At 35.5% G+C, this 27,696-nt stretch overlaps 2 protein-coding genes across 11 annotated transcripts; both read left to right on the top strand.

The window, feature by feature from the left end:
- Positions 1–474: 474 nt before the first annotated feature.
- LOC127162834 (ecto-ADP-ribosyltransferase 5-like) lies at positions 475–14,955 on the top strand. Of its 7 annotated transcripts, none has more exons than XM_051105707.1 (5): positions 475–560; positions 663–767; positions 1,251–1,291; positions 1,401–1,496; positions 13,927–14,955. In XM_051105707.1, exons 4-5 carry the CDS (start codon positions 1,449–1,451, stop codon positions 14,761–14,763), a joined length of 885 nt encoding a protein of 294 aa, XP_050961664.1. In that variant the 5' UTR covers positions 475–560; positions 663–767; positions 1,251–1,291; positions 1,401–1,448; the 3' UTR covers positions 14,764–14,955. The 7 variants fall into 7 exon arrangements, with proteins under 7 accessions (XP_050961664.1, XP_050961665.1, XP_050961661.1 ...); XM_051105708.1 differs by having other exon boundaries at positions 1,125–1,291; positions 1,419–1,496; XM_051105704.1 differs by having other exon boundaries at positions 475–767; positions 1,419–1,496.
- LOC127162836 (ecto-ADP-ribosyltransferase 5-like) lies at positions 4,019–27,573 on the top strand. 4 transcript variants are annotated; one of them, XM_051105714.1, is made up of 4 exons: positions 4,019–4,077; positions 7,527–7,625; positions 13,775–13,851; positions 26,264–27,573. In XM_051105714.1, exons 3-4 carry the CDS (start codon positions 13,801–13,803, stop codon positions 27,053–27,055), a joined length of 843 nt encoding a protein of 280 aa, XP_050961671.1. In that variant the 5' UTR covers positions 4,019–4,077; positions 7,527–7,625; positions 13,775–13,800; the 3' UTR covers positions 27,056–27,573. The 4 variants fall into 4 exon arrangements, with proteins under 4 accessions (XP_050961671.1, XP_050961672.1, XP_050961670.1 ...); XM_051105713.1 differs by lacking the exons at positions 4,019–4,077; positions 7,527–7,625; positions 13,775–13,851 and adding exons at positions 25,828–25,904; positions 26,115–26,188; XM_051105712.1 differs by lacking the exons at positions 4,019–4,077; positions 7,527–7,625; positions 13,775–13,851 and adding exons at positions 25,832–25,904; positions 26,112–26,188.
- Positions 27,574–27,696: the final 123 nt, after the last annotated feature.

Raw genomic sequence — 27,696 nt, 5'->3', positions numbered from 1 at the left:
TAAACGCACAATAAATAAATATACATTTATATAGAGAGCTATAAATAGCAATATACATTAATATAAATAATGTAAAAATAAAATTTGTACAGAAAATACCCCACTAAAACTGCATGATTCAATATTAATGACTCATGACCGAAACCTTACAACTAAGAATAAGTCACTGAATCAACATTTCTTGCACATCATGACCAGGCAGGTGGATTTTGTTGAAGGCAGCTTGTAGTCTGCAAGTTGATGACAATATTTTTGTCAGTCATTTACAGTCATAATACATTTTTGTGATCAAAGTATGCAAATTTCATCAGAGCATGAAATCATTTTATTATCCTAGTATACTCAAAGCAAGAAAAAATGCTGCCTAAAACTACATCACTACTTAACATACATGCACACACACAGAACAGACACATACAAATATTCCCAGTATGAAAAAGCCAACTTCCTCAGCTTTCATTTTGCCGGCTGTGGGGGACTGAATTTTCAGATCTTCTCCTCTCATCATTGCTCCTGAGATCCTGAAGAATAACAAAATCAAAACACAAAATATGACAGGGGTAAAGTCATTGGTGAACACAGTTTAATTGTCAGACACATTTTTGCTGGGGTGATAGGTGTGATATTTGTGAAATGCTGCTGTGTTTCTGGTTGTTTTTCAGCATCTGCTCTTCACTAGATCTACTAGATCATCTGAGGGATTTGACTAAATCAAGATGCTGCTGATCATTGTAACTTTTCTTCTCATTGTAGCTGCTCTAGGACAGGTAAGCTTGTCTTTTTGTAGTTTTCTTTGTTCAGAAGAGCAAAGCTTGTGTTATTTGTTTTAACAGACTTATTGTAGTTGTTTTACATGAACTTGCATTGTGCAGAAAAACGTTCCTCAGTTTAATTAAGACGACTGAACATATTGTTTTGTTAGTGCATGTTTTTTAAATATATGTAGGTTACTTGAGGCCCCTATTACTCATTTTAGACAGACAGGAACTTTTAGTTTTTTTTGTTTTTTTTGGGCCTTCAAACGTGTTGCATCAGATGAACTTGATGCATTAGTTTTAATTCAGTTTTGTGTTTTTATGTTTATGTTATGATCTTAAATCTTAAAAATTTGGCGACGACTCCAGAGTTTGTCCGGTGTGAAACCACAAATGGAAAATATCTTGACTTGACATGAATCGTCTGGCTGTGAGTGACTGACTTTTTTGATCTTCTCTCTTGTCGTTGCATCTGAACTCCTGAAAAATGTAAAGAAAAAACAGAATCTGACAAAAAGAGACAACAATATTCTCTGGTAAGTTTGGGGTTAAAGTAATAGGTCAATATAACAATACATATTTTTTCAAATTATTATATTTTAAGCCATGTTTCAAGCCAGCATTGTGAAACTTCTGTCTTTTCAGCATCAGTTTTTCTACTAGATAATCTGAGGAACTTGAGCCTGAATCGAGATGCGGCTGATCATTGAAGCTCTTCTCATTTTAGCTGCTCTAGAACAGGTAATCTTGTGTATGAATATTACAGACATGAATACTGATGATTGATCATTATGATTCCTGTTGCTGCAGGATCACAGAGCTGCTGTTGAAGAACAGACATTTTCATTGGATATGGCACCGAATTCAGTTGATGATCAATATGAAGGTTGTACAGAGAAAATGATGAATCTGGTGGAGACAAAATATCTAAAGAAGGAAAGATCTCAGCCTGAAAGTGAATTTGCAAAACTTTGGGAAAAGGGTGTACGCAAAGCCAGGAAACCAGAAGATAACTTGTCAAAACATCATTCACTAGCATTTTATGTTTACACAAACTCACGGTTTATGATGTATCGTGATTTCAATAATGCTGTTCGTAGTGAGAAACAGAAATACAAAGAAGGGACATTCAAATGGTATTCACTTCACTTTCTGTTAACAGAAGCGATACAGATTCTGAAGAAAACACAAAACAGGTGTTATTCGACTTATCGTGGTACAAATGTTACATTTGATAAGAACATTCTGAACAAAGAGATTCGTTTTGGCTCATTTACATCCTCCTCTCTTAATCATTACGTGGCACAAGTTTTTAGAACTAAATCTTGTTTTGAAATCTACACTTGTGAAGGTGCTGATGTGACAAAATATTCTATATTTCCTATTGAGCAAGAGGTGTTGATTCCTCCGTATGAGACATTTAAAGTCACTGCTGTCAAGACAAGTATATATCAGAAATATTTTATATCCTTCTTCTTCTTGCTTATATGTATTTATTATTTACATCGGAGGTGGAATTTTTTGCACTGTAAAAAAAATCTCTGGTGTGACACATGTTTCTTTCATGTGTGTACACTTTGAAAAGAGTTTTACTGTAGATTATCTGATCGAGAGACGGAAAGCAGAGTCCTCCATGGTGCCCGCGTGTTAAACCAGCAGCCGCAATAGCCTGGTTAACAAAACACCCGACCGTTATCCGACAGCAGCACTAATTCTGTACCCGACCCGTTTGACAAAGACCGCGACCTGAACTGCACCTGCATTAAAACTAGGCTACTGCATCAGTTAACATGTTTTATTTTCTCACGTAACACAAGCAATCAAACCAAAATAGGCCATCTAAGTTGGAGCTTTGAAGAAAAATAGACAAGCAGCGCAATAAAAAAAAAAAAAAAAAAAAAATCCTTCCTTACATCCATTATTATATATATATATAATATATATATTATATATATATATATATATATATATATATATATATATATATATATATATATAAACTTTTGCTACGCTTGTGAACAATCTGCCAGGCTGAACAAATATACATAAAATACACGCTTATAATTCTTCATAAATGAAAAGAACATAAGAACTGTTAAATGCCATTGTCTCTTCTTGAACTCTGCAGTGATTTAAAACTAATAAAATTAAAAATAAAACATTAAAACTTATAAATATATAGCTAGGCTACAGAAAGCGATCAAGAGGCACTCCCTAAGCGGTCATTCATTTCAGCGGCAGCGGGAATGGCTATAATGCGCAACACCGCTAATCGAGTGTTGAGGCTCCACCATAATTATTTAATTTCTTTAGTCCCAGTTATGATTTATGTGCGTATGTTCGCGGGAAAGTTAACACGACAGTTATAGTATCATGATTATGGTTAAATAAGATAAAAGACAACCATGCCTAATATAAACAAATTATATTTATTTTCAAAGTAAATGTCACAACACATTTATTATTCAGTCTAGTGCTTTCAAATATAATGTAAATACAACTTGTGTACATTTATGGAGTAAAAAGGCATGACTGCTTAATTTTTGCTTTTATTTGCATTCTTTTACTATCTAATTAATCTCAGCATGCTTTAATTTTGTCACTAGATATCTGCATCACTAAGAAATCTTTCTTCGGCCTGCGCTCTGGAAGTGATCTTTTAAGTCTGCTAAACTTTAATTACTAAAATTAATTGCCAATACTAGTCTAAAGTCTAACTAAACTAAAGTTTAAAGTCACTGATGTCGAGACAAGTAAAGATCAGAAAGGCTTCTGGTGTGACGGTGTATGTGTTGAAAAGCTCATGAAAAAGAAGTGACCTGAACTGTTTTAACAGTGGAAACTGTGTCAGTGTTTTTAATATTTTATCAATTGTAACATTTTTTTTTTTCAAAACGCTTATCTGCTAACTAATTTAGGGGGCACAAACTAACGCGGGGTTAGTTGTAACACACGTCGTTTAAATATTTTTCCACAAATGCTAGCATAACCAAATTTACTGTCGGTGTGATGTGAGGCCGCTCCCACGATAGTTGATTGACATGAGCGTCTTACCTCAGATCAGCTGTAACAGCCCGACCTCCATTGTTTCCATGCCGGAGCAGGGATGTAAGTTAGACAAGAATATCTCAGATTAAGCAATTCAGGTGTTCTGTTGCTGGATGTAATAATGAACATAGTGGTCGTCATTTACTCCCGACATCTGAGCTGCTGAAGATGCAGTAGATTATGTTTGTTTGTGAAAATAATGGGCCTCCCGATCTACATATATCCATCTATGTTCACGCGAATCATTCATGATCCAGCTTCACTTACAGCAGAGGTGAGTATAAAGGTTTTTTTTATGAATCTTTGTGATCACCTTTCCTTAAAAGAGTATATTAGAGACTTTTCGTTAAGACCCTAAAGAATCACATCAACTTGTGGAAAATGGGCATCGGATGACCCCTTTAAGTGATTGCAATAGTGTTTCACTGGAAGCACTTGCACTGAATCAAATGCTTGATGTAGCAGATTACACTTCTTGCTTGTAAAGCATTTGGCTCATCTTCACAAAGTGTTTTTTTTCTATTTGGTTTGTTGATTTAGATTCATCTACATCACTACAAAACAGCTAAAAACAAACACTAAATTTATAAACTAAATAAACTAAATTTTAAACATATGGCCCCTTAATACTTAGACGATTGAGAGTTTTAGCTCAAGCTTTAAGACATGAACAATTATTGTATGATCCACAACAGTGGTGACAATAAATAGTCATACTGCAGAGCATGATGGGAGTTTTGTACTATGGTGTTACCCAGCATGCATTGCAGTGTGAAACATTTTGATGATTGTCACCATTTTTGAGATTCATATGCTGATTCTTGATGTCTTTGTGTGTATGTTTAATACAGTGAACAATAAACAAGTATGGGCATAAATTTAAAATTATTCATGATAATTGACTACTGCAACATATTGTTCTCATACTGTAGCTTCACAGAATTAGATGCGCAACATCAAAATATAAAAAAAAGAACTTTCAATGTAATCTGTTTGGGCCACAATGAACATCTTACCATGTAGTACCAGTTACATGTTCAATGTAAAGAACTGAGCTGAATCTAAAACAGCAAATCAAGGGTGAAGAGCTCAACTAAAGCAAGCCTTGATCTCCATGATGGTGGCATCGTTTTTAACCAATAAATCATCAACATTTAAACCTCTGATAATTCTCAATAAGAGCTTCTGTCAATCTGTTTAGTAATGAGTGGAGCTGGTGACTTTAACACTATTTGAAGTGGGACCAAATACACTCTGAAACAGTGTTGCTTTAACACTGGGGATTTTACTGTGTACGTTTAAATGCTATAAATACGTAATAATTTGTATGTTTAGATGCTGTAAAAACGTAAGTATTGTACGTTTTAATGTAATGGAGTGAGAGACGCATGAAGCGGGTGGATCCATATGCAAAGCTTTATTTAGATGAGACAGGGTGAAAACAGCAGGCAGGGTCGAACAAGGGCAAACAGGTGTAAGGACAAAACACAAGAGTAATCCGTGACACAGGCGAGGGTCGATCAATGGCGAATGTAATCCAAGGGGCTAGGAAAAAGGGTGATCCGATACACAAGCAAGAGTTTTCAAGACAGGCAGCAAAACAGACAAGATGAGATAACAAGGTGTGGAAACAGGACTCGAATGATTAGATAACTTAGGAAAGGCTCCGTACGGTTGCTAACACTAGGAGAGTGCCAGGGGCGATTCTAGGTTTTTCATTTAGGGGGGCTCAGCCCCCAGTGAGGAGATATATACAGTATATTGACTAGGGTGGTTTAATAAACTTATTGCAGTATTCCACTGTATTGCCTGGATAGGTATAACATTTGAGAACTGAATAAGCCAAATACAAGTCTTCCTGATCTCACACACACACCTGTTTATATTAGTTACAAACACAAAATTTTACTGTTGCATTTCTAGTACAACGCTTTCTTTAAAACAAGTATACGAACCTCTTTGCCACATGCACTGTAACATGTATTATATTAAGAGTTACATTTTCAAATGAAAATGGCAACATGATAGTTTTATAAAGTATGCGTTCATATGTGCTCCCCCATGATATTTTGTAAAGTGCATTTATGACAAAGAACTGCACAGATGCAGATATTATAACAATCTATCAATAAACACACACCTTGTCCTCTGTTTCTCGCTCTGCGCTGCAGAAATACGGGGAGGAGCTGAAGTCTGCCACCATTTTCATATGAAATTTAAAGGGGACTGAGGCAATAAAAAATTAGTGTACAGTTTATGGAGCTGATAGCAATTTTTTTAGGGGGGCTGAGCAGTCACTATAGCCCCCACTATAGCAAGAGGAATTCCAAGGCTTATATAGAGTGTCTGATTGGATACCGCTGTGTGCGTGTAATCAGCGCAATGGATGATAGGGAACGTAGTCTGGGGTGTGGTGCAATTGTGTGTGTAATGTGAAATGTCAGTAAGATGCACAGGCGACCTTTGGTGGTGGCAGATCAGACAGGATTCATGACATTTAGTGTCTGGAAAAATGTAAGTAAATGTACGTTTTGTAGAACAACATTTTACGTAAAATACATATGCTTTATCATGAGATCACGTTGCCATATAAGTTAGTACTATTAAGCTCAGTGTTAATGTAATACTACCTATTACTTCCTGCATAGTTACTTGTCAACAGTGGACCATTATTCTAAAGTGTTACATTGTTTAGCCACAACCATTGGTATCTGAAAACTACCGGTTGCGTCCAGAACAAAAAATGACAGATAATGTACTCACTGTCACAGTTCCACCATGGAAGGCAATAAAGATGAAGGTAATTCACAAAATGTCTTTAATTGTAATCTACATGATACATGAAAGGTAATAACTCCTGTTAACATAAACACATGTGACTCTAAACAATAACCAAACGTAAACTGAACAGAAAGGAAAGGCAGCTGACGAGGGGCAAACAGGTGATGGGAGTTAACTAATAATGGCTAATGAGCAAATAAACTAACAAGCTTAAACTGTACAGGAACAAAATCATATAAGGGTACACTGGAACAGGCAGACATACAGAAAACGATGAAGTTCATAACCCTGATGCTCACTCCCTTGTCATCCAAGATGATCATGTCTTTCTTTCTTCAGTCATAAAAAAAAATGTTTTTTTGAGGAAAGCATATCAGAATTTGTTTCCACGTAGAGGACTTCTGTGGTGCCCCGCGAGTATGAACTTCTTGGATGAAAAGGAAATAATCTGGAAATTTTTGTTCTGGAAGTAAATATTTTATATGAATCAAAATTAAATAAAACTAACACTCCAAAAGTGAAGCAACAATAAGTCCAAGTACTTTTGCATACAATATCAAAGAGGCAGTTTAATTTTGTAGGCCTTAAAAATGTTAATCTAGTTATTTTGATCCAAACAGAAAGGTTTTTCTCTGTATCACTGGTAGGATTTCTGTACATTTCTTTTAGTTTTCTATATGTGACTGGGTTTGTGAAGAAACTCAGAGCAGGGTGGTTCACTAGTGCACGCGCCTCTCATGTCAGTGATGCTGGTTGGAATCCTGTTTTCCTTGATGTAACTAAGACCTTATGTCACACATGCACACACCCAGAAAAAAAAAAAAAACATATATCATAAAAAAGCCACATTCCTGATCTGTTGGTTTGATGACTACTGTTGATCCCTGGCTTTTCTGGATTTGTTTACAGATAAAATTGTCTTTGCTTCTGAATTTCCAACAGTTTTGATGCCGTGACCCGGATAGAGCTTCTTGCCAGACATTACTCCATCATCAGTCAGACTAAATTCCAGAACCTTTTTTTCAGCTCAACAACAATTTGGTGAGTCTTACTCTATTCAAAGATCCACTACAGACCAGTACATATGGTTATCCTTTCCACTGCCAGAGAAGTGTTAAGAAACAGCTGCAGGGTTTGGTTAACAGACTAATTATCATCTGCTTTGCCAGGGAAGGTTTATTATCATCATCTGTGTAGTCAGAGAAGGTTAACAACTATTACAGCGTGTAAGCAAGTTGGTTATCCTCTGTGTTGTCAGGAAAGGTTGAATACATTATGTGTGCTAACTAGGTTATCCTCTGCTTTGTCAGAGGTGTTATTGGTGTATCCTCTGCTTTGCCAGGGAAGGTTAACCCTCTGGGGTATAAGGGGGATTGGAGGTACTGGAGAAGGTTTGACATGCCCTGACATGTGTGTTTTTTTCAGTATCTTAAAAACATTAATGGGGAAAGTCTGATAACACTGTATTCAGCACAAACTGGGCTACAATAATATGTGACCCTGGACCACAAAATCAGTCTTAAGTCGCTGGGGTATATTTGTAGCAATAGCCAAAAAACATTGTATGGGTCAAAATTCTAGATTTTTATTTTATGGCAAAAATCATTAGGAAATTAAGTAAAGATCATGTTCCATTAAGATATTTTGATTATATCAAAACTTAATTTTTGATTAGTAATATACTTTGTTAAGAACTTTATTTGGACAACTTTAAAGGCAGTTTTCTCAATATTTAGATTTTTTTGCACCATCAAATTCCAGGTTTTCAAATAGTTGTATCTTGACCAAATATTGTCCTGTCTTAACAAACCACACATCAATGGAAAGCTTAATTGTTCAGCTTTCAGATGAAGTATAAATCTCAATTTTGAAAAATTGACCCTTATGACTGGTTTTGTGGTCCAGGGTCACATATGTCAGTAGCATGAATGTACTGTACATGTTTGTGTTTTTGAGAAAACAATGTTTATGCGTGGTTAGTAAAAACCTAAAAACTAGTCACTGAAATAAAGCCCTAAAATACATACAGAACATTTGTTCACAAAAATTTTAAGAACAGGATCAGTGGCAGCGTTTCACAAAACCACAGGGAATGGCAGTGGTGTAAAGGGATAGAAAGAGATTTTTTTTTTTTTCTCCAATAATTAAACATCAACGTCAGAGTTGGTATTGTGGCTTTATCAGACCCTTGCACTTAACATTTTGAAGATGAATGAAAATCAAGCTCAAATGGAGTTAATAATATTTTTGACCAGCGAATGACGGAGATCTGCGTTTTGTCTATCATTAGAATGGCTGTCAAGTGCACTGTATTAGTATACTTTTATTGTAGCTGTATGGGCACTTAGTTTTTCTTGTTGTTTCATACACTGGGCAAAATCTCATGATATAAACAATAAAGTGTTTTATGCACATGATATTTGAAACGTATAAAAGTATATTGGCTATAAAGATGGCAAACGTTAAGACTCTACTCCGCTCTTCAAACACACACACACACACAAAAAATAGCCTTTACGTAGTGTTTGAATAAAGCAAGCACTGTACTTATTCAAACATCAGCTCTTTATTTACCCTTGCATTGCGAACAAGCAGAGAGCTGTCATCAGGCTGTGTGCTGCGCTTCTTTCTGAATGAACGCGGGGTGAAGTTACAGGGTTTCACTGATAGTTTGAAGATCCAATGGCGTTACAGGGTTTAGTGACAAGCTTTTTTGAATGCTTTTCAATGGTTAAATATTTGTGAAACTCTCAAACAGACATAAGGAAGACCAATAGAATTGAGTTAAAATAATAATAATGAAATGTAATAGAGATATGAAGTTTGGATAATTTTCTATGGCACACCTGACTGGGCTAGGGTATGGCAACTGCCATACAGAAACGCCGGCCCTGAACAGGATGTCGTCGACTAGAATTTTTGCCACAAAATGATGTGAAAATCATTCTTTACAGGAAACAATATGTTGATTTAACATTTGTAAAACATGTTTTGTGATCGAAATGCCTGTAGGCGAAGGAGTGAAAATATTTAGTGATTCACACCTGAGAGACAAAGAGCTTCCCATAATGAGCCATCAGTCAATCATGTCTGCAATGTCTGCAGTCTGTGAAGCTGGTAACAAAGAATGTGAGGAGAGTAACTGTCACACCCCAGGACTATTTATTGTGTTTTCATTCCCTATGTACTCTGTGACCTAATTTTCCCTCATGTTTGATTGTGTCATTGGCTACGTTCATACTTTCAGTTTTTGGGATCGACAACCGCATTTACTTACATGTCTGAGTCTCGAAATGTCCCGTTCATACAGCAGGTTACAGAAGCGTTTCGAAAACTGTCTGTATGAACGTGCAGTGGGAGTCAAGCCTGGATTCCTTATCAGTAACCATAGCAACAGAGACCAAAGTAATAATCAAAGATGGCAACGTCCATAAAACTTAAAGTCTTATCACTTTCTTACATGACAAGAGTCCAATCAAGCCGTGAGTTCATCCATCAAACCTTCATTAACCAACAGTAGCTTTTATATTTGGGTGAAGAGTGGATCATTTAAGTTGCGGACAGAGCACAAAACTGCCGGGAGGAACTCTGGTGGAAACTGGATATAAAACTTTCAGGTAACACTCAGCTCATTTCTCTATCACTGTAAGTTACCGAAACCACACATGAAAGCACGCAGCACATGGTAGATGCATGTTTGTGGAGCAGAGTGGCTCTCTTGCACTGAATGACATGACAGACAACTAGCTGTCCAGTCCTGTTTCTGTATATATATATGTGAGGACTCGTGCAGCATGCAGCATACACCACAAGTTGTCCAAAGACAAGAACGGGTATTGTTTTGGTTTTAGGATAACTTTGATGAAAGGTGTTGATCCACTTCAAATGTTGAATTCTGCATATTGTGTGCCAGCGATGCACATGCTGTGAAAAAGAGAAATTTACAGACATTAAAAAAAATGCTTAAGTAAAGAAAATTAATCAGCGAAGCATCTACATGTCACATTAGGGCTTTAGATCACAGTCATACATATATATCATATGAATTCATCTGTTACATTAAAAATATGGCCCTTACTGAATTACAGCACAGTTAGAGAATATTCAAATAAAATAATAATAATGAGAAGAAATATTTATTTACTATAACCGATGGAGTGTTAAATGCTGCATCCACGCGCAGCGTTGTCAAGGTAACATTTGCTCAGTCATTCACCAATGGAGTTCCAAATACTTATATGAGACAGAAATGCCCTCCTCCCTTAAAAGAACACACTTCAAAGGGCTCTGTCTTTCAAAGGGAGTATAGGGCATAGGGATGCTCACTTCCGTTTAGAATTTGCCCAAAGTGTGCAAACCCCCCAAATATGGTCAAAAATATCTGCCAGTATGGCGGCAGGAAACCCCAAATATGGTCATGGCAAGTGGAATCACAAAATAATACTTATTTTAAAACATGCTACACTAGCTTGTGTGGAAATATTTACACCATGTATGCTACAGCTAACCCCATGTTAGTGTCCTGCGATCCCATACAAGTTATGTCACAGTAACACAATAACAGTTAATGCAAGTAGGCTAATAAAAGATGTGTAATATCAAAAGTGAAAGTGGCTTGTGGGTGTGATCACATTAAAGACAATGAAGTCAGACGGGAAAGAATGGACATCGCGTTGGTTTCATATGGATTACTTTATTTCACTGACTGACTTACTTTAAAAATAGATGTCAAGGTTTCTCTAGATATATCTCTCATGTGTATGTTGAGTATTCGCTGAGTTTCAGTTCATTTTTGTGACGCATTTCTAAAATGAAGATCACAGAGACCGAGGTGGCAGAGAGGGCACCCTGTTTGTTTTTTTTATTTTACAAAAGCACAACATTTTGTTGTTGTTATGTGTATATTATGGGAGTAATTGAAGTTTCTTTTAGGGGTTATCATAAAAACTGCCAGAAAACGTGCCGGCATGTTTGTCAACAACAGTTGTCTTCTGTTAACAAATTTATCCTCTGCTTGCAAGGGAGGTATTAGAAGTATCCTGTTGTGTCAGAGAGACATTACAAAATGTTAAGAAGGAATGCTCAGCTGATTCCATTGACTGAGAAACGTGGACTTGCTTTCCCTTCATGGACAGACAAATCATTGTTCAAATCATTGTTATGAGAGCAAATGGACTCAGTAGTGACAGTGAGAGTCAGTCAGACTGCATTTAACAAAGAAATATTGTATCCAAAATACTGATCCAGAAAAAGTATGGTCAACTGAAGAATGCAAAAATGTACTTGGGGCATGTATCAGAAAGAAAAACATTAAAAGCATTATCTGCTGCCACAGAGAATTTAACTTATCCTTAGCATAAGAACAAGCCCAGTGTATTGCTAAATGAAAAGAACAAACAAACAACTTTAAACTATACCCTGGTGAAAAAAACAGCATATGCTGGTAGGCATGTTTTGATGCTGGGATGCTGGTTAGGTATGTTTTGATGCTGGTTTATGATGGTCCTTTGCTGGTTTATGCTGGTCCTTGACCAGCAACATGACAAGCATAAACCAGCTAAGGACCACCTTAAACCAGTGTCAAAACATACCTAACCAGCATCCCAGCATCAAAACATACCTACCAGCATATGCTGGTTTTTTTCACCAGGGTAGTGTCCTGTCTCACTAAAAAGTGATTCAAAAGACCAACAGCCAGATAAAAACTATCCTGACTTACAGTCTTTTTGTAGATGAGACGACAATAGCAATACTGGATTAATAGATGAAAATGTAAATGCATTTGAAGCGTGTGGAGCAAAACTAAATGCTAGGGCAGAAGGGGTTGACACGGTTCCATCGGCAACCCCCATACAAGCGGTCAGTACAACCTTAAGCCCTGAAGCCATAGAACAACTTGCTGAGAGCTTGCCATTAGTGGAAAATGTTTCCGAATTTAGGAAGAGCTGTCTAAGAAGATGCGGCTCTATGATATGTCTCTATCTGAAGTAACCCAGAATTCAGTCTGAATTCATTGATTTTGAAATGCTGTAAATAATTCAGAGTTTTAACATGCTAGTAAAGATGAATTGAGAGTGGGTGTTCTGAGAGATTTAAAAAACATTGCTGGACCAAAAGTGGATTGGTCAAAGGTCGCTAGTTGTATGCAGAAGAAAGGTGAAACTGTGAGTACACTGAAAAGTTTTGTCAGTCAGCTGCAGCATACAGTGGAAAAGCTGACACTCTAGAGAAGGTACTGGATGATGAAGGACCACTAGTTTGTACATGTATTGATGACCTTTTATCAGAATATAGAAATGCACTGCCTTTCTTAGATTACATGGTCCAGTAAAACCCAACAAAGCAGGGCACGTCCTGATTTTGCTGAGTTAGATGTGTTCCTGGGTCAACATATTTTGTTGACCCTGGAACAAGATTTTAATCCAAAAATTTAATCTTGACCACATCCCTACACTTAAACCTAACCTCACCCATGAGTAATCCCTAAAATCAGAGGAAAGTATATGTAAATGACACTGATGTACAAGCACCAAACATGACTGTAAGCCTAAACTTCACAAAAACTATAAACTGTTTTTTTAAAATCTGATTGGTTAATCACAATGTTGTTCCAGGGTCAACAAAGATGTTGATCCAGGAACATGTCGTACTTGGTGAAATCAGGTTCTGCCAAAGCAGGACAGGTTAGCTACTTCGGAAAGAGACTCTGTTGTCAAGGCAAGAGTAAAGATTGCAGCAGCATCCTTTAAAGTAAACACAGCAAACCGACAAGAATGTGAATGTCCTAAAGGGGGCAATTGTCATTACTGTTGCAATCCAGGACACTGGATAAAAGAGTGTAGGAAAAACAAAAAGTATGTTAGAGAAATGAACAGTGCAAATCAGCTCCTACTCAGTCTGTGGGGAACTCTGAAGCAGACCCTCCCTACTACGCCAAACTGGTGGAGCAGCTTGCTAAAGTGCTAACTGTTAAGTTCTTAATTACTCCAGCAATATACAACAAAGAACAAAAGGAAGTTGACTATCACTTCCTTCCACTTAGGGACACTGTACACTCACAGCCATAAATGTTAATGTTCCACCCATTCTCTGTTATGATGTCTACTAGGACTGATGGTTCATTGGGAGATAGAAATGTAGCAACTGCATTATTTTGGGAACTAACCCTATTGTTTCTTGTCATCTTTCAGCATCTGAGGGATTTGACTGAATCAAGATGCTGCTGATAATTGAAGCTCTTCTTCTCATTTCACCTGCTCTAGGACAGGTAAGCTTGTGTTCTAGTATGAATATTACAGACATGAATACTGATGACTGATCATTATGATTCCTGTTGCTGCAGGATCACAGAGCTGCTGTTGAATTTCCATTGGATATGGCACTGAACTCTGTTGATGACCAATATGAGGGTTGTAGAGAGAACATGACAAACAAGGTGGAGACAGATTATCTACAGGATGAACTCAATAAGTCGTCTGTTTTTAAAGAGGCTTGGCAAGAAGGTGAAAATAAATCCAAATCACCAGAAGTTAACTTGACAAGGAATCATTCAATCGCCATTTACGTGTACACTAACAGCGCTTATGATGTATATGGCAAATTCAATGAAGATGTCCGTAGTAGTAAACAAGACTACGCAAACAAGTCATTCAAATGGTATTCACTTCACTTTTTGTTAACAGATGCTATAAAGATTCTGAAACTAAAACAAAAAGCATGCTTTAATGTAACATATCGAGGTACAAATGTTACATTTGTTAAAAATGTTCTGAACAACGAGATTCGTTTCGGCCAATTTACATCTTCTTCCCTTAATCGTAATGTAACAAAAGATTTTGGAAATACATCTTGTTTTGAAATCTACACTTGTGAAGGTGTCTACATAGCAAATTATTCAAAGTATCCTGAACAGGAAGAGGTGCTGATTCCTCCATATGAGACATTTAAAGTCACTGCTGTCAAAAACAGAACAGATCAGCCTGATCTCTGGTGTGACACTGTGTATATGGTGAAAAGCTCTGGAAAAAAAAGTTACCTGAACTGTGGATTTTGTGACAGTAGAAGCCGTGATGCTTTCTGTAATGGTATGAACTGTGCTTTGTGTAACAGTGGAAACTGTGTTGCTTTCCTTAATATTTTACTCATTTTAACCTTATTTTGCAAAGTGTTTACCTGCTAACTTAACTGGATGATTCTGCATGTTTCTTGTTGTTTCTCAACCTTGAATTGCCTGTCATGCAAAGCAGATATTCAGGGGACAGTTTCATACCATTTCTCAGAGACTGAAGAAAAGAACTTGAAAATTAATTTAATCTTTCCCAATTTGTGTGAATACCCTTGTTTTTTAAACAAACACATTTTTGTGAAAGTTAAAAACATGCTTTGTAGGTCCGATACAACATGTAAGGGGCACATTGTAACATGACCATGCGACAGTTTTACATATGATCTGATCTAATAAAAAAAAACAAGACAAATTAGAACACTGTGTCAATAAAAGCATTTATTAATTGTAGCAATTAAATATAAACTTATTTTGGCACTTGACAACGAATCACACAACTGCTGTTATACTGGATTGTTCATTTTTTTTAATGCAATTTCTTCACGTCATCACCACAAACAGATGCATTACTTAAACACAGTTACTTAGACTGAAGTCTCAGCAAAAAGTACTGTTAAATTATTATTATACTTTTTTTTTTTTTTTTTTTTTTTTTTTTTGCTGTTTGAGGTAAGGCAAGGTAAGCTTATTCACATAGCATACACAAAGGTAATTCAAAGTGCTTCGCATAAAAAAGAAGAAATAACAATAAACTGAGGATACATAAATAAAATTGCTAATAACTGCCAGCATAAAGTATTCAATTTGTTAAATTAAAAGTTTACTTAATCACTGTGTCTTAGGACTATGTGAAACATTTTTTTTACATGCATCATATTTGCTGACAACTGAAATTGAACAGTTAATTTCTAGCAGCCATGGTTGTAGAAGGCAAATACATGCTGTTTAATGTTAATGTTGAAACTTAAATCATTTTTATTTTATTTTTTGTATTTTTTTTATTTTCACATTAATGTTATAAGTATGTGGTCTTTGGCATGTGAATATTATAGACATGAATACTGACATGAATATTACAAACATGAATACAGAGGATTGTTTTACAGTGTGAGCAAAAGTGTTCTGTCCATTTGCACCATCTGGTGGTGATTTCATAAATTATCATTACCATTATTTCTGTAATTTTACATACATTTTTGTGTAATTTACAAAAACATAAAAATACACTGATGCATCCAGAGTTTGGCACTGAAAAATCATCTGACAAAATTTAGGGTCAGTCTCTCAAATCCTTTATTTTCATTAATTATTTAAATTTCAAAATTCACAGGTATATGAAATGTTTATATTAAATCTAAAACATGCTTTATACTGGATAAATCATATGTAGTATTTTACTAAGTCCTTACCCTTGTTATTAATGAAAAAAAAAAAAGGAAATTACCTCTTTCAAAGACTTTGGTGTTTTGTCATCATTGCCATCTACTGGTCAGAACGTGTAAGCATTTACTGAAATGAATTAAAATTTTATAATAAGGTAGTCTTTTACCTCTTACACATAATAGCCTACGGACACATAACCTTTTTCCACTTTTACTCTAACAAAGTGTCAAACCCATTCTCACAAGAACCCCATTATAAATGTCATCAGCACATTTCACAGCAAATACCACAAAATTTGGTTATCAGGCTACCAAAATCACCTGAAGGTGCTGTTTTTTTTTCTTCCTTGTATTTAACAATGACGACTAACGACAAACTGTTTACTTAAGTCAGGGGTGTCCAATCAAACACACCTGCCTGTAGCTTTCTGGTGATCTTAAAGACATTGATTAGCTTGTTCAGGTGTGTTGTGTTTTTGAACAGTGCTTTACAGGGATTCCATACTTTCCATGCTTTCAATCATTTCCTTTCCTCAGAGCAAACTCCTTCACCAAAACATTATGGGAAATGTATTCTTAACACTGATGTCCAGTTTCTTATCTCTGTGAAGAAACTGTTACAAAACTGACAGAAAAGCTTCTTCCTCAAGGTTAGGTGCCACTACTGTCATCTACCCTGCGTGCCAATGTGCATACTATCCTCCCTATCTGCCCTAAATAGTATTGAAATTTACTAGTATCACATAGAATTTAGGGTAGATGGTATGCACACTGGGACGCAGGCCTAGTGCCTTTTTCTTCAATGCGGAAGTAAGCCTATAGGTGGGACTTCAGGTTCAACACATTCTCACTCCCAACTCGTCACATATTGACGCTTGGTCAGAACCCTTTAGCATCATTTTTCGACAAATAAAGCAGTCTGTTTGTGCGTAAATAAATTTTAAAACATGTTCGGGAGTATCTTTTTGAATGAGATGTAAGGGCATTAACGGAGCAGTATCATTTTCAGCTAATAAAACCTTATGTTTTACACTCTTCTCCACATAAAGATATCGTATGGCTTTAGAAGACCTGGAATGCAACACGACTTGTTTGAAATGCATTTATACTGCTTGTTTATGGTCAGTTTCTGCAATAAATACTTATTACTGTACTTATATTTGCCTGTTACGTGTTTTATATTGTTCAGAAGTGGGTAAGTTTGGGGTAAGGTTGGGTTTAGGTGCTCCAATGAAAGTATAAATGTATATAAAAGTATTAGTATCTTGTTTTACAAATGCATGCAAACCATTAAATTAAGGCAAACAACTGAAATCCTTGGAGGATCCTGCACGTCCAAAAGTGACGCTAGGGGTACCTTAAGCGTCAAAATGACGCCAAAGGGTCCTGACCAAGCGTCAGTACGTGATGGGTTGGGAATGAGAACGTGTTGCGGTTCATAATCTGCTATAGGGAATTAACAAGAAAAATAACAATGTGCACTAGATGTTAAAACTGTTTGCACCACAAACCAGTGTGCTCATAATTGATAATACATTAGAATAATATGGTAACACACATACATTTGCAATATACAGTAGTAGTGATGAGTGAGACAAACCTTTTCGAAGCATCAAATCAGTCGAGCCAATTGCTTTGCAAAATGATTCACTGTTTCGAAGCGCTAACTATATTTAACTATAGCTATGTATAATATATTAATTTGCAGGGCTTTTTTTGTTTATTTTATGAAGAGCTTGTATTTAGAGGCCAGTAAGAGACTACTTCTCTTCCTTTTAATTACACAAATGTCAGGTTAAAAATGTCTCTAAATAAATGAAAGTGATGGGGGGCGATTTTTACTGAAATCACGTGACTTTTTGACGGCAGTTTGATGCACTCCGAACCAATGTTTTTCAAACAATTAATTCTCAAAAGTTTCAAAGCTTCACAAAGTAGTGTTTCGAAAGTGCCCACCACTATAAAGGAGGAAAATTAGCTGTTTCATTCGGCTAAAAATAGCTAGACGAGATGAGATAAGATAAGACCAAAAGCCAGAGCCATAAAATTTACAAATGGCCACCCTCACTCTTATGTAAAGAAAAAGATGGATAGAAATGTAGGCTGCTCTCTATCGTGACATCTGAACAGCAATAATATCAAAGCAGCCTAGACTGTTACAGATTTATGACTAATAAGAGAACCAGTGTGCATGTCAGCTATTTGCTGCATGCAGTTGCATTTATGCTTCAGATCTAAATGTTTGTTAAAGATACACTGTATTTATTGATGTGTGACTTGGCATAAAGAATGAATTGACTGATGAAGATTTGTATCTCTTGCAGATTCACGTTTGATCACAATCTGCTCATCAAGTCAAACCTGTTTTCTGGTACTGACATGACAGAAACTGCCCTGTGTGAAACAACATACACACCAGACTCTCACTCTGGATATGGCATTGAATTCAGTTGATGGCCAATATGAGGGTTGTAGAGAGAAAATGGCAAACCTAGTAGAGACAAAATATCTAAAGAAGGAAATTAACAACTCAAATGATTTTGAAATTGCTTGGAATAAAGGGAAAGAATCTGCCAAAAAGCAAAATGATAAACTGCAAAATGATAAACTGCTATTTATGTGTACAGTGATAGTAATGTATTGTAATGTAATGTAGCATTTTAATCCTGACACTCGTGGTAAAAAAAAAAGTTGTAAAAAAAACAGTGCAAATGAGATACAAATGGTATTCACTTCACTTTCTTTAGAAAACTCAAAAGAAATGTTATTCAACTTTTCATGGTACCAAAGCTGAATTTAAAAAGCATGTTCTGAACAAAGAGGTTTGCTTTGGCTCATTTGCATTATCCTCTCTTGATCGTAAAAAAACGATGGGTTTTGAAAAATGTATCTTGTTTTCAAATCCACATTTGTAAAGGTGCGGATGAGTCAAAATACTCTAAACTTCTTCATTATAAAGAGGTGGTGATTCCTCCATATGAGAAGTTTAAAGTCACTGCTGTCAAAACAAGAAAAGGTCAGAAAGATCCCTGGTGTAGTGAAATAAAGAGTGGCCTGTAAGAGATTTTGTTATTCTGAAACATTTATTTATTTATACTAAATTTTAGTTATACTATAATTTTAGTGCTTGCTATAGCTAACTGCCAGCAATATCATTGCCACCACCACAGCTTGCAGCAAAAAATGTTATCATAACAATAAAAAAGTTTTTTTTTTTTTTTTTTTTTTTTTCTGCTTGTTGAGTTTAATTTGTTTTAGTAAACCTAAACAAAAGTTCAATCCACTTAAAACATTTAAAAATAAAAACTGACTTAATACTTTTTTGCTTCATTGCACTGTATTTGGGCCCCAGTTTCACAGACATTGCTTACGCTAAGCCAGGATTAGGCCATAGTTCAATTAGGATATTTAAGTATATTTTATAAATGTGCTTAGAAAAGAACATTACTGGTGTGTCAGTGATCAGTCAGTGTAACTTGCTTTCAGTTGAAACTGCTAGGAGTTACAAGGGGAGGGAAGGACGCAGCAGTGAGATTGTGGGAAACAGGTTGGTGTTTCCCCTTGGTAAAATTCAGTCCTGAAAGGAACCTATAGGCCTAACTATATATTGAACCTGTTTAGTCCAGTTCCTTGAATTAACACAGACAATTTTACATACATTTTAAGGCTTAAATTACTTGGACCAGATTAGGGATGGAAAGATTACCGGTTTAATGATAAATCGTGATAAAAACCCTCCACGGTTACTATTACCGTTTCACATTTAATTATCATTAAAACCGTATCCGATTACCTTGATTTGAACAACTGAGGATAAATAAATACTGTCCAGCATAAAGCAAAGTTTTAGGTAACAATCTCACATGCGCACAGCAGGCAGTGTAGTTTCGTTTTGTGTGAAAATGTGGCGGAAAGATGCAAGGTTTTGAAAGAGTGCTAAGGGATTAATCTAATTAAATATATGAATGAAGAATGTACCTCTGAAAGTTCTGACTTTTAGAAAAGATTCGATGGCACTTAACCCTTTTCTTTATTTAATGGCTTAAATGTGAGGTTTACCATTTTATGAAACCTTTTCGAAGTTTTATTTGAACATTTCATATGAGATAAACTGTTGTCAGTCATGTTGTCATTTAAAATTCAGACATCATAGGTAAAGTTATTGTTTTAGTGTTAATGCAAACAAAAAGTAATTTTATTTAATTTTTGTTGAATCTAAATACAAAAGGTGGTAAAATGTTTCATGTGTCAGTACTTTTTGAACATTTCCAGCACATTTTAACAATACCATGATAATACTGATAACCGTGATAATTTAGCTCACTATAATTGTGATAAGAAATGTTCATATTGTTACATCCCTAGACCGCATCAGACCTTTATAGAAAGGGCTCCCATGCTCCTCCATTCAGACTGACCCCAAAATCCCAATCCCACAGACAGTCTATGAGAGAGACTCAAAGCTGGAGATGTTTGAGCTTGTGTGTCACGCAAATGGAAGCAGAAACCTGACCCTTTACTCTCTACTGCCACCTTTTGATGCCTTATTTCTCTGTATACATTTAGTGTCCAATAAAGAATTCAGTTTTTCTCTCACCATCTGTGCTTTTGTCTTTTCTAAACCATTGGTTTGTCCAACTCATAGTATAAAGGTAGTATTTGTGTCATGCTTAACAGTCAACAGTTTATAATATAACAGTTTATAATATAAGATTTCTCATATTATAAACTGGTGCGAATAATGGTACAGAAAAAGTGAAGCCTGTTCATTGTAATTTTTGGTTGTTTTTTCTGTCAAAACAGCCATTGTCTGAAATCCATTATAACTTTTTATTACAACAGCCCAGCCAAGTCATGATTCATCTCTGTGTATTCCTAGACACTTACTTTGAGATTTGGCTCAGATTATTAATGAGCTGGATCTCTCACCAGTTATAGATCTGACCTTCAACCCTTATAACCTTTATTTTCAGTTTCAACTTAAAAACTAAAAGTTCAGCAGCTGCCTAAAAATTTTAAGTTAAATCAACTTAGTACTACAAGTAATTTCAACTCACAATAAAGTGAATTAAAATGACTTGCACTGTTGATTGTTGATTGAACTTATTAGTTGACTTTTATAGGAGTCATCGGATGCCCATTTTCCACTAGTTGATATGATTCTTTAGGGTCTTAATGAAAATTTTATAATATGCTTCGGTTAAAATGTCTTAATGGTTGTGTAAAACAACACCTTTTGTAACTTATGGTCGATGTTACTTTAAATGTTAATGAGCTCTGCTCACCCCACCCTTCTCTTCTCTCTGTGGAGTGACAAGCCTGTTTACTTTAGCCGTGTTTAGCCACGAAAATGACGACTACTATGTTCATTATTGCATCCAACAACAGAACACTTCAATCGCTTAGCCATTCTTGTCTACGTCCCTGTTCCGGCATTGAAACAATGGCGATTGGACTGTTACTGCTCATTTAAGGTGGGTCTAAGGTAAGATGTTCATGTTAATCAACTATCGTGGGAGCGGCCATTGTTGGAGTGATGTCACACCGTCAGGGAGCTGAGAATGGCTCGATTTGAAAAAGGGGATATTATTTTTACAGAATAAAACCACTGGGTGGATTTTTATCATTATAGGGTGGATGTGTACACACACTGCCAACACACAGTTATATTCAAACAACATGTAAAAGTAAAGATTGTATCGGATGACCTCTTTAAGCGGATTTAGGCAGCTGCTTAACCTAAGTTTTTAAGCTGAAACTGGTGAAAACTTTTTACAGTGTAGAGCAAAAAGATAAAACAGATCCATTAGTAAATGCTGAAAGCTGATCAAAACATAATTCAGACCAGATTTTAACTTTTCTGAGGACAATGTGAGTGGGTTTTGTCTGTGTATAGTACCGGACTTGATCAAAAGTCAAGTTTTAGGAAATAAGGCAAATTACCTTGATTTCAACATTGCTATCTGTTGAACACAGTTTTCCCCCTTTTGAACTCAGGTGTACACTGGTGACAAAGTCAACAGCAAACACGCAAAAACAAACCGAAAGAAGAAGTCAGAAGAAGCCTAAAACGAAATTGATATTGAATTGAATTGAATTGAATTGAGTGATGTTCTGAACTAAGAGATTTGTTTTGTTTCATTTGCATAAGTCACATTTTTTAGGCCATATCTTGTTTTAAAATCTGCATTTCTAAAGTGTCGGATATATGTAATCTTTTTGCATCACATTACTGAATATTTTCGATTTGCCAGACAGGTTTTCTAAACTTGAGTGAGAGATTCCTTACAGTTGGGCTGAGGTCAGATAAGCTAATATAAGATAATAAACATTTTAGATGAGCTAGACGCATCAAGAAGACATTATTTAAGGCCACTTGTCACACAGTTGTTCTCGTCTGGCTGTGAGTGACAGACTTTTCTAAAAAAAAAGTAACGAAAAGAAAACACAGGATCTGCTAAAAAGATGGGTAAGTTTGGTGTGAGAAGGGTCAACTTTCATCAGTGAAGATCATGTTTATTTCAAATCCTTTTGCCACTTATGTAAATGTAAACCTGTTTTATGGTAGTGAGTTTTATTGTGCAAATCTCTTGAAATATTCTTGTTTAGGTCATAGATTTTATACTGTCTTTGTTGCGTTCTTGTCTTTCAGCAACTGTACAACCTACTAGTTCTACTAGACTGAATCAAGATGCTGCTGATCATTGAAGCTCTTCTTCTCATTTTAGCTGTTCTAGGACAGGTAAGATTGTGTTCTGGTGTGCATATTACAGATGTGAATTCTGATGATCGATTATTATGATTCCTGATTTTGCAGGATCACAGAGCTGCTGTTGATGGACAGATATTTCCACTGGATATGGCACCGAATTCAGCTGATGATCAATATCACGGTTGTACTGTGAAAATGATGAATCCGATGAAGACAAAATATCTAGTGAAGGAAAGATCTGAATCAGTTGTATTTAATAAGACTTGGCAAGAAGGAGAATGCCAAGAAAGCAGAGGACAACTTGCAGCACATTCATTCAGTTGCTATTCATGTTTACACTAACAAAGACTCTAAAATATACAGTTATTTCACTGTTGCCACTCGCACTGGCAAAGAAAAGTATAAAGAGGGGACATTCACATGGTATTCACTTCACTTTCTGTTAACAGATGCAATACAGATATTGAAAAAAACACAAAGTAAATGCTATTCAACCTATCGTCTTGTCTTGCTCTCCCTGAACTCTGTATTCTGACTTAAGACAGTTAGGGTATGTTGAAAAACTCTGATTGTATTTTCTCCCTCAACTTCAAAAATCATTTCAAAATCATCCTACATCGCTGCAGAAGAACATGCAAAGAAGATCAAACACCTTTTACAAAAAAGCTAAAACAGCGATATAGGACGATTTTGAAGTTGAGGGAGAACATGAGATGGGAGTTTTTCAACATACCCTAACTGTCATGAACTGGAAAAAAAAACAAAAAAAAAAAAAAAAAAAAAAAAAAAACAGTCCAGGCAGAGTAAGACAAGACGAGCGTTTGACATTAAAAAGTATATAAATTGTATTATTTTTATGAAAATAACCGATCGTTACGCTAGATAAGACCCTTCTTCCTCAGCTGGGATCATTTACAACTGCATTTGGGATCGTTTGAAGCCGCATTTAAACTGCATTTTGGAAATTCAAAATCGGGGCACCATATCAGTCCATTATATGGAGAAAAATCCTGAAATGTTTTCCTCAAAAAACACATACATTATCTGTCAATTTTTGTTCTGGAAGTGGACTTCTCTTTTAATGGTCTGGTTCAGTTGTTTTTTTTTTTTTTGATCAGGGTTGAAACTGAACTTTGCTGGAAGGTAGATCTCCAGAAAAAGAATAGATACCCTGATCTTTTTGAAATGCACCTATTGACATGAAGCCCTGAGTGAACTTGTGCTGTGTGGTTTCAACACCATCCACTGGTCATTCTCTGAAACTGATTTTAAACTTTTAACACCATAGTCATGATTCATCCTCCGTACATGCCTAGAAAACACTATTTTTCACATTTACTATGAAGTAGACAAAGCATGCGAAGCTCAGCACTTCATTGTAATCTCAATTATGTCAAACATTCTCAAAAATCATAAAAGTTGCTAGGCACTTCAAATACAGTACTCTGATATACTGTATAGCATTTAAGTTACATAAAATATAAAGTGACGAAATGTGCTCTAGAACAAATAATGGATCAATGCCATTAGATTTACCCAAAACAAATTATATCTCATGTTGAAGCACTATAGAGCCAGCACCAAATTCCAGAAGATCTGGCCAAGGTAATGCTGCTCTCGGTGGGTTTATGAGCGCTAAATGCTCACCTGCGCCCTGGAGCTCACGTCTCCGAAAATGTTGAAGCAAATTTTCAAATAAACGTTACCTTTATTAACAAACCACATATTTGAAGTCTAAACAAGTACATTTTTACCTACGAAAACTCTTAAAACTACATTTTGTGACACAAAACAATTTTATTTTTAAAATTATAGTGGATTCAGCATCCGTCATGACACTTGCTGTGAGAAATACTGTAAGCGCAGTGATACAAAAGGTGAAACTGCTGTTGGAGTCCTGTTGCACTATTGCACTTTTATTAGCCAATCAGCTTCGAATTGTATAATGGATAGCAAGTTATAAATTTAATATAAACAATAACCTTTTATCATGATCATTCTGCAGCTTCACCTGTCTGCTTATATTTCTTTTTATATTTCTTTTGGATGCAGAATCCTTTTGGCATCTCTAACTTTTATAGTCATAAGTGCTCAAAATACTGATATAAAGTAAAAATCTTAAACCATAAAAAGATAAAGTTTTTTAACATTTCACAACTTGTCCAGTGTGAAAACACACACAGATCTTCACAAGTGCTGCGTTATGATGAGTTCAGCAGCCTAGCTGAGCTAAATGCGTCAATATCACACTTCAGCTGTTAAAACTCAGAAACTGCCGACCTGGTGGAGACAGAATATCTAGAGAAGAAAATGCAATCTAATTTTGCAAGTGCTTGGAAACATGCTGAAAAGAAATACATGGCACCAGGATATAAAAACAACAACAACAACAACAAAAAAAGAAAACAAAGAAGGAAAATTCAGTATTTTTTTCCAGCAACACAAATTGTTACAATTGATTATTGCAAATAACTGATGAAAATGTCAATTTAGTGTGAACTGATGCATATTTATAGAATTTCATATTTCCAATAAAAATGTGAAATATACAGTGTATAATACAATGTAGCTAACTAAGTGGCAGCACTAGCATGCTAATAATATTTGAGTTGAATTTTGAGTGCAATGCAGCATAACACAGCATAAAAAAAATACATTTGTTACATGAATGTTTACTTGTTATGTGTTTTTTCATACATCATATTTGATGTTAACTGAAAGTGAACAGTGGATTTCTATTCTATCATGGTAAATGTGAAAGTATTTGTTATTTAAGGTAAAGACTGAAAGGATTGACAGGATTGGCAAGATCTTGTGTGGTGGAGTTTTTGTGGTTGTCTTTGTGCTGAAGAAGCTTGTGGTTTTATTGTTGTTGGCTTTATTACCAGCATGAAGTTTTACAAAATGTATAAATTGAGCAACGGCTCTCATAAAAACCACAAAATGCTGAGTCTCACACATTACATTCAGTCCCAAATGATGTTGCTTGCATTAAATGAAAAAGATTAGATTTCAGTAGTAAATAACCGATAACCTCAAAATAAAATAGTCAACTTCCTCATATCTTGGGTTAATTATTGGTGTCTGGCTGTGAGCGACTGCCTTCATCGATCTCTCATCATTGCTCCTGAAACACAACGAAAACAAGCCAGCGTTACCAGGTAAATCTGAAGTTAAACTAAGAGTTCTCTATAATAGTTCCAACATCAAAGCTTTTTGTGACACATGCTTGCTTTATTCCTCTTGTTGTTTTATCTTAACTGCTATGTCATTACTCTATTGTAAAGTGACCTTGAGCTGTTAAAACGGTATTATACTGTAGTGACGAGTATTTGTAATATTCTTTTGTGTTTATTGTTATGTATCAGCAGCTGAGGACTTTGACTAAATTAAGATGCTGCTGATCATTGAAGCTCTTCTTCTTATTTTAGCTGCTCTAGGACAGGTAAGCTTGTGTTTAAGTTTGAATATTGCAGACATGAATACTGATGATTAATCATTATGATTTCTGTTGCTGTAGGATCACAGAAATGCTGCTGCAGGACAGATATTTCCACTGGATATGGCACCAAATTCAGTTGATGACAATTATGACAGCTGTACAAAGGAAATGGCGAATCTAGTGAAGACTAAATATCTAGAGAAGGAAATGTCTGACTTACCTGAATTTAAAAAATCTTGGCAAGAAGGTGAAGTGAATGCCACGGCACCAGAAGACAACTTGACAAGGAATCATTCAATTGCCATTTATATGTACACCAACTCAGGCTTTAATGTATATCGAGATTTTAATAATGCTGTTCGTAGTGATAAAGACAAATACAAAAACAACACATACGAATGGTATTCACTTCACTTTTTATTAACTGAAGCGATACAGATTCTGAATAAAACACAAAATAAATGCTTTTCGACTTATCGAGGTACAAATCTTCAATTTAACAAGGATGTTCTAAACACAACAGTTCGTTTTGGCCAGTTTGCTTCTTCCTCTCTTAATCGTACAGTAACAGAAGTTTTTGGAAATGCGTCTTGTTTTGAAATTAAAACTTGTGAAGGTGCAAATTTGACAAAATACTCGAAGTTTCCTTATGAGGAAGAGGTGCTGATTCCTCCATATGAGATGTTTAAAGTCACTGCTGTGAAGAGAAGAGAAGATCAGAAGGATCTCTGGTGTGAGACAGTGTTTGTGTTGAACAGCACTGGAATAAGAAGTGACGTGAGCTGTGTATTATGTAACCGTGGAAGCCAGGCTGCTGTCTTTAATGTTTTACTAATATTAACAACATTTTGCAAAGTGCTAATCAGTTAACGTGCCGCTTTATTGCATGCTTCTCATTGTGTTACTGAACTTTGAATTGTCTGTAAAGATAAAATGAACAAAATAGCCTGGAGCCAGTTTGATGCCATTTGAAGGACGAAAAGATGGTTTCATGTATTTTTTTGATTTTTAATACACTACCGTTCAAAAGTTTGGGGTCAGTAAGACTTGTAATAGTCTTTAAAGAAGTCTCTTATGCTCAGCAAGGCTGCATTTATTTGATTAAAAATATAGAAAAAAACAGTAATATTGCAAAATGTTTTTACAATGTAAAATAATGTTTTTTATTTTAACATACTTTAAAATAGAATTTATTCCTGTGATGAAAAGCTGAATTTTTATCAATTTATCAATTTTATCAAAGTGTCACATGATCCTTCAGAAATCATTCTAATATGCGGATTTATTATTAGAATGATCAATGTTGAATAATATCAACAGTTGTGCTGCCAAATATTTTTTGGAACCTGCGATTTTTTTTTTTCAGGATTCTTTCATGAATAACAAGTTTAAAAAGTACAGTGTTTATTCAAAATATAAATATTTTATAACAATGTAAATTATTTATTATTAACTTTTAATAAACTTTTAATTATTAACTTAATACATCCTTGGTGAATAAAAGTATTAAT

The sequence above is a fragment of the Labeo rohita genome, chromosome 3 (genome assembly GCF_022985175.1).
Source record: "Labeo rohita strain BAU-BD-2019 chromosome 3, IGBB_LRoh.1.0, whole genome shotgun sequence".
NCBI classification, from domain to species: domain Eukaryota; kingdom Metazoa; phylum Chordata; class Actinopteri; order Cypriniformes; family Cyprinidae; genus Labeo; species Labeo rohita.
This window is presented reverse-complemented; position numbering and strand designations above follow the sequence as displayed.

Excerpts from the sequence above, each read along its gene's own strand:
- LOC127162834 (XM_051105707.1), top strand. The coding sequence starts at position 1,449 with ATGCGGCTGATCATTGAAGCTCTTCTCATTTTAGCTGCTCTAGAACAG. Across the intron at positions 1,497-13,926 it reads TTTTAGCTGCTCTAGAACAG|GATCACAGAGCTGCTGTTGA; the intron begins GTAATCTTGTGT and ends CTGTTGCTGCAG.
- LOC127162836 (XM_051105714.1), top strand. The coding sequence starts at position 13,801 with ATGCTGCTGATAATTGAAGCTCTTCTTCTCATTTCACCTGCTCTAGGA. Across the intron at positions 13,852-26,263 it reads TTTCACCTGCTCTAGGACAG|GATCACAGAAATGCTGCTGC; the intron begins GTAAGCTTGTGT and ends CTGTTGCTGTAG.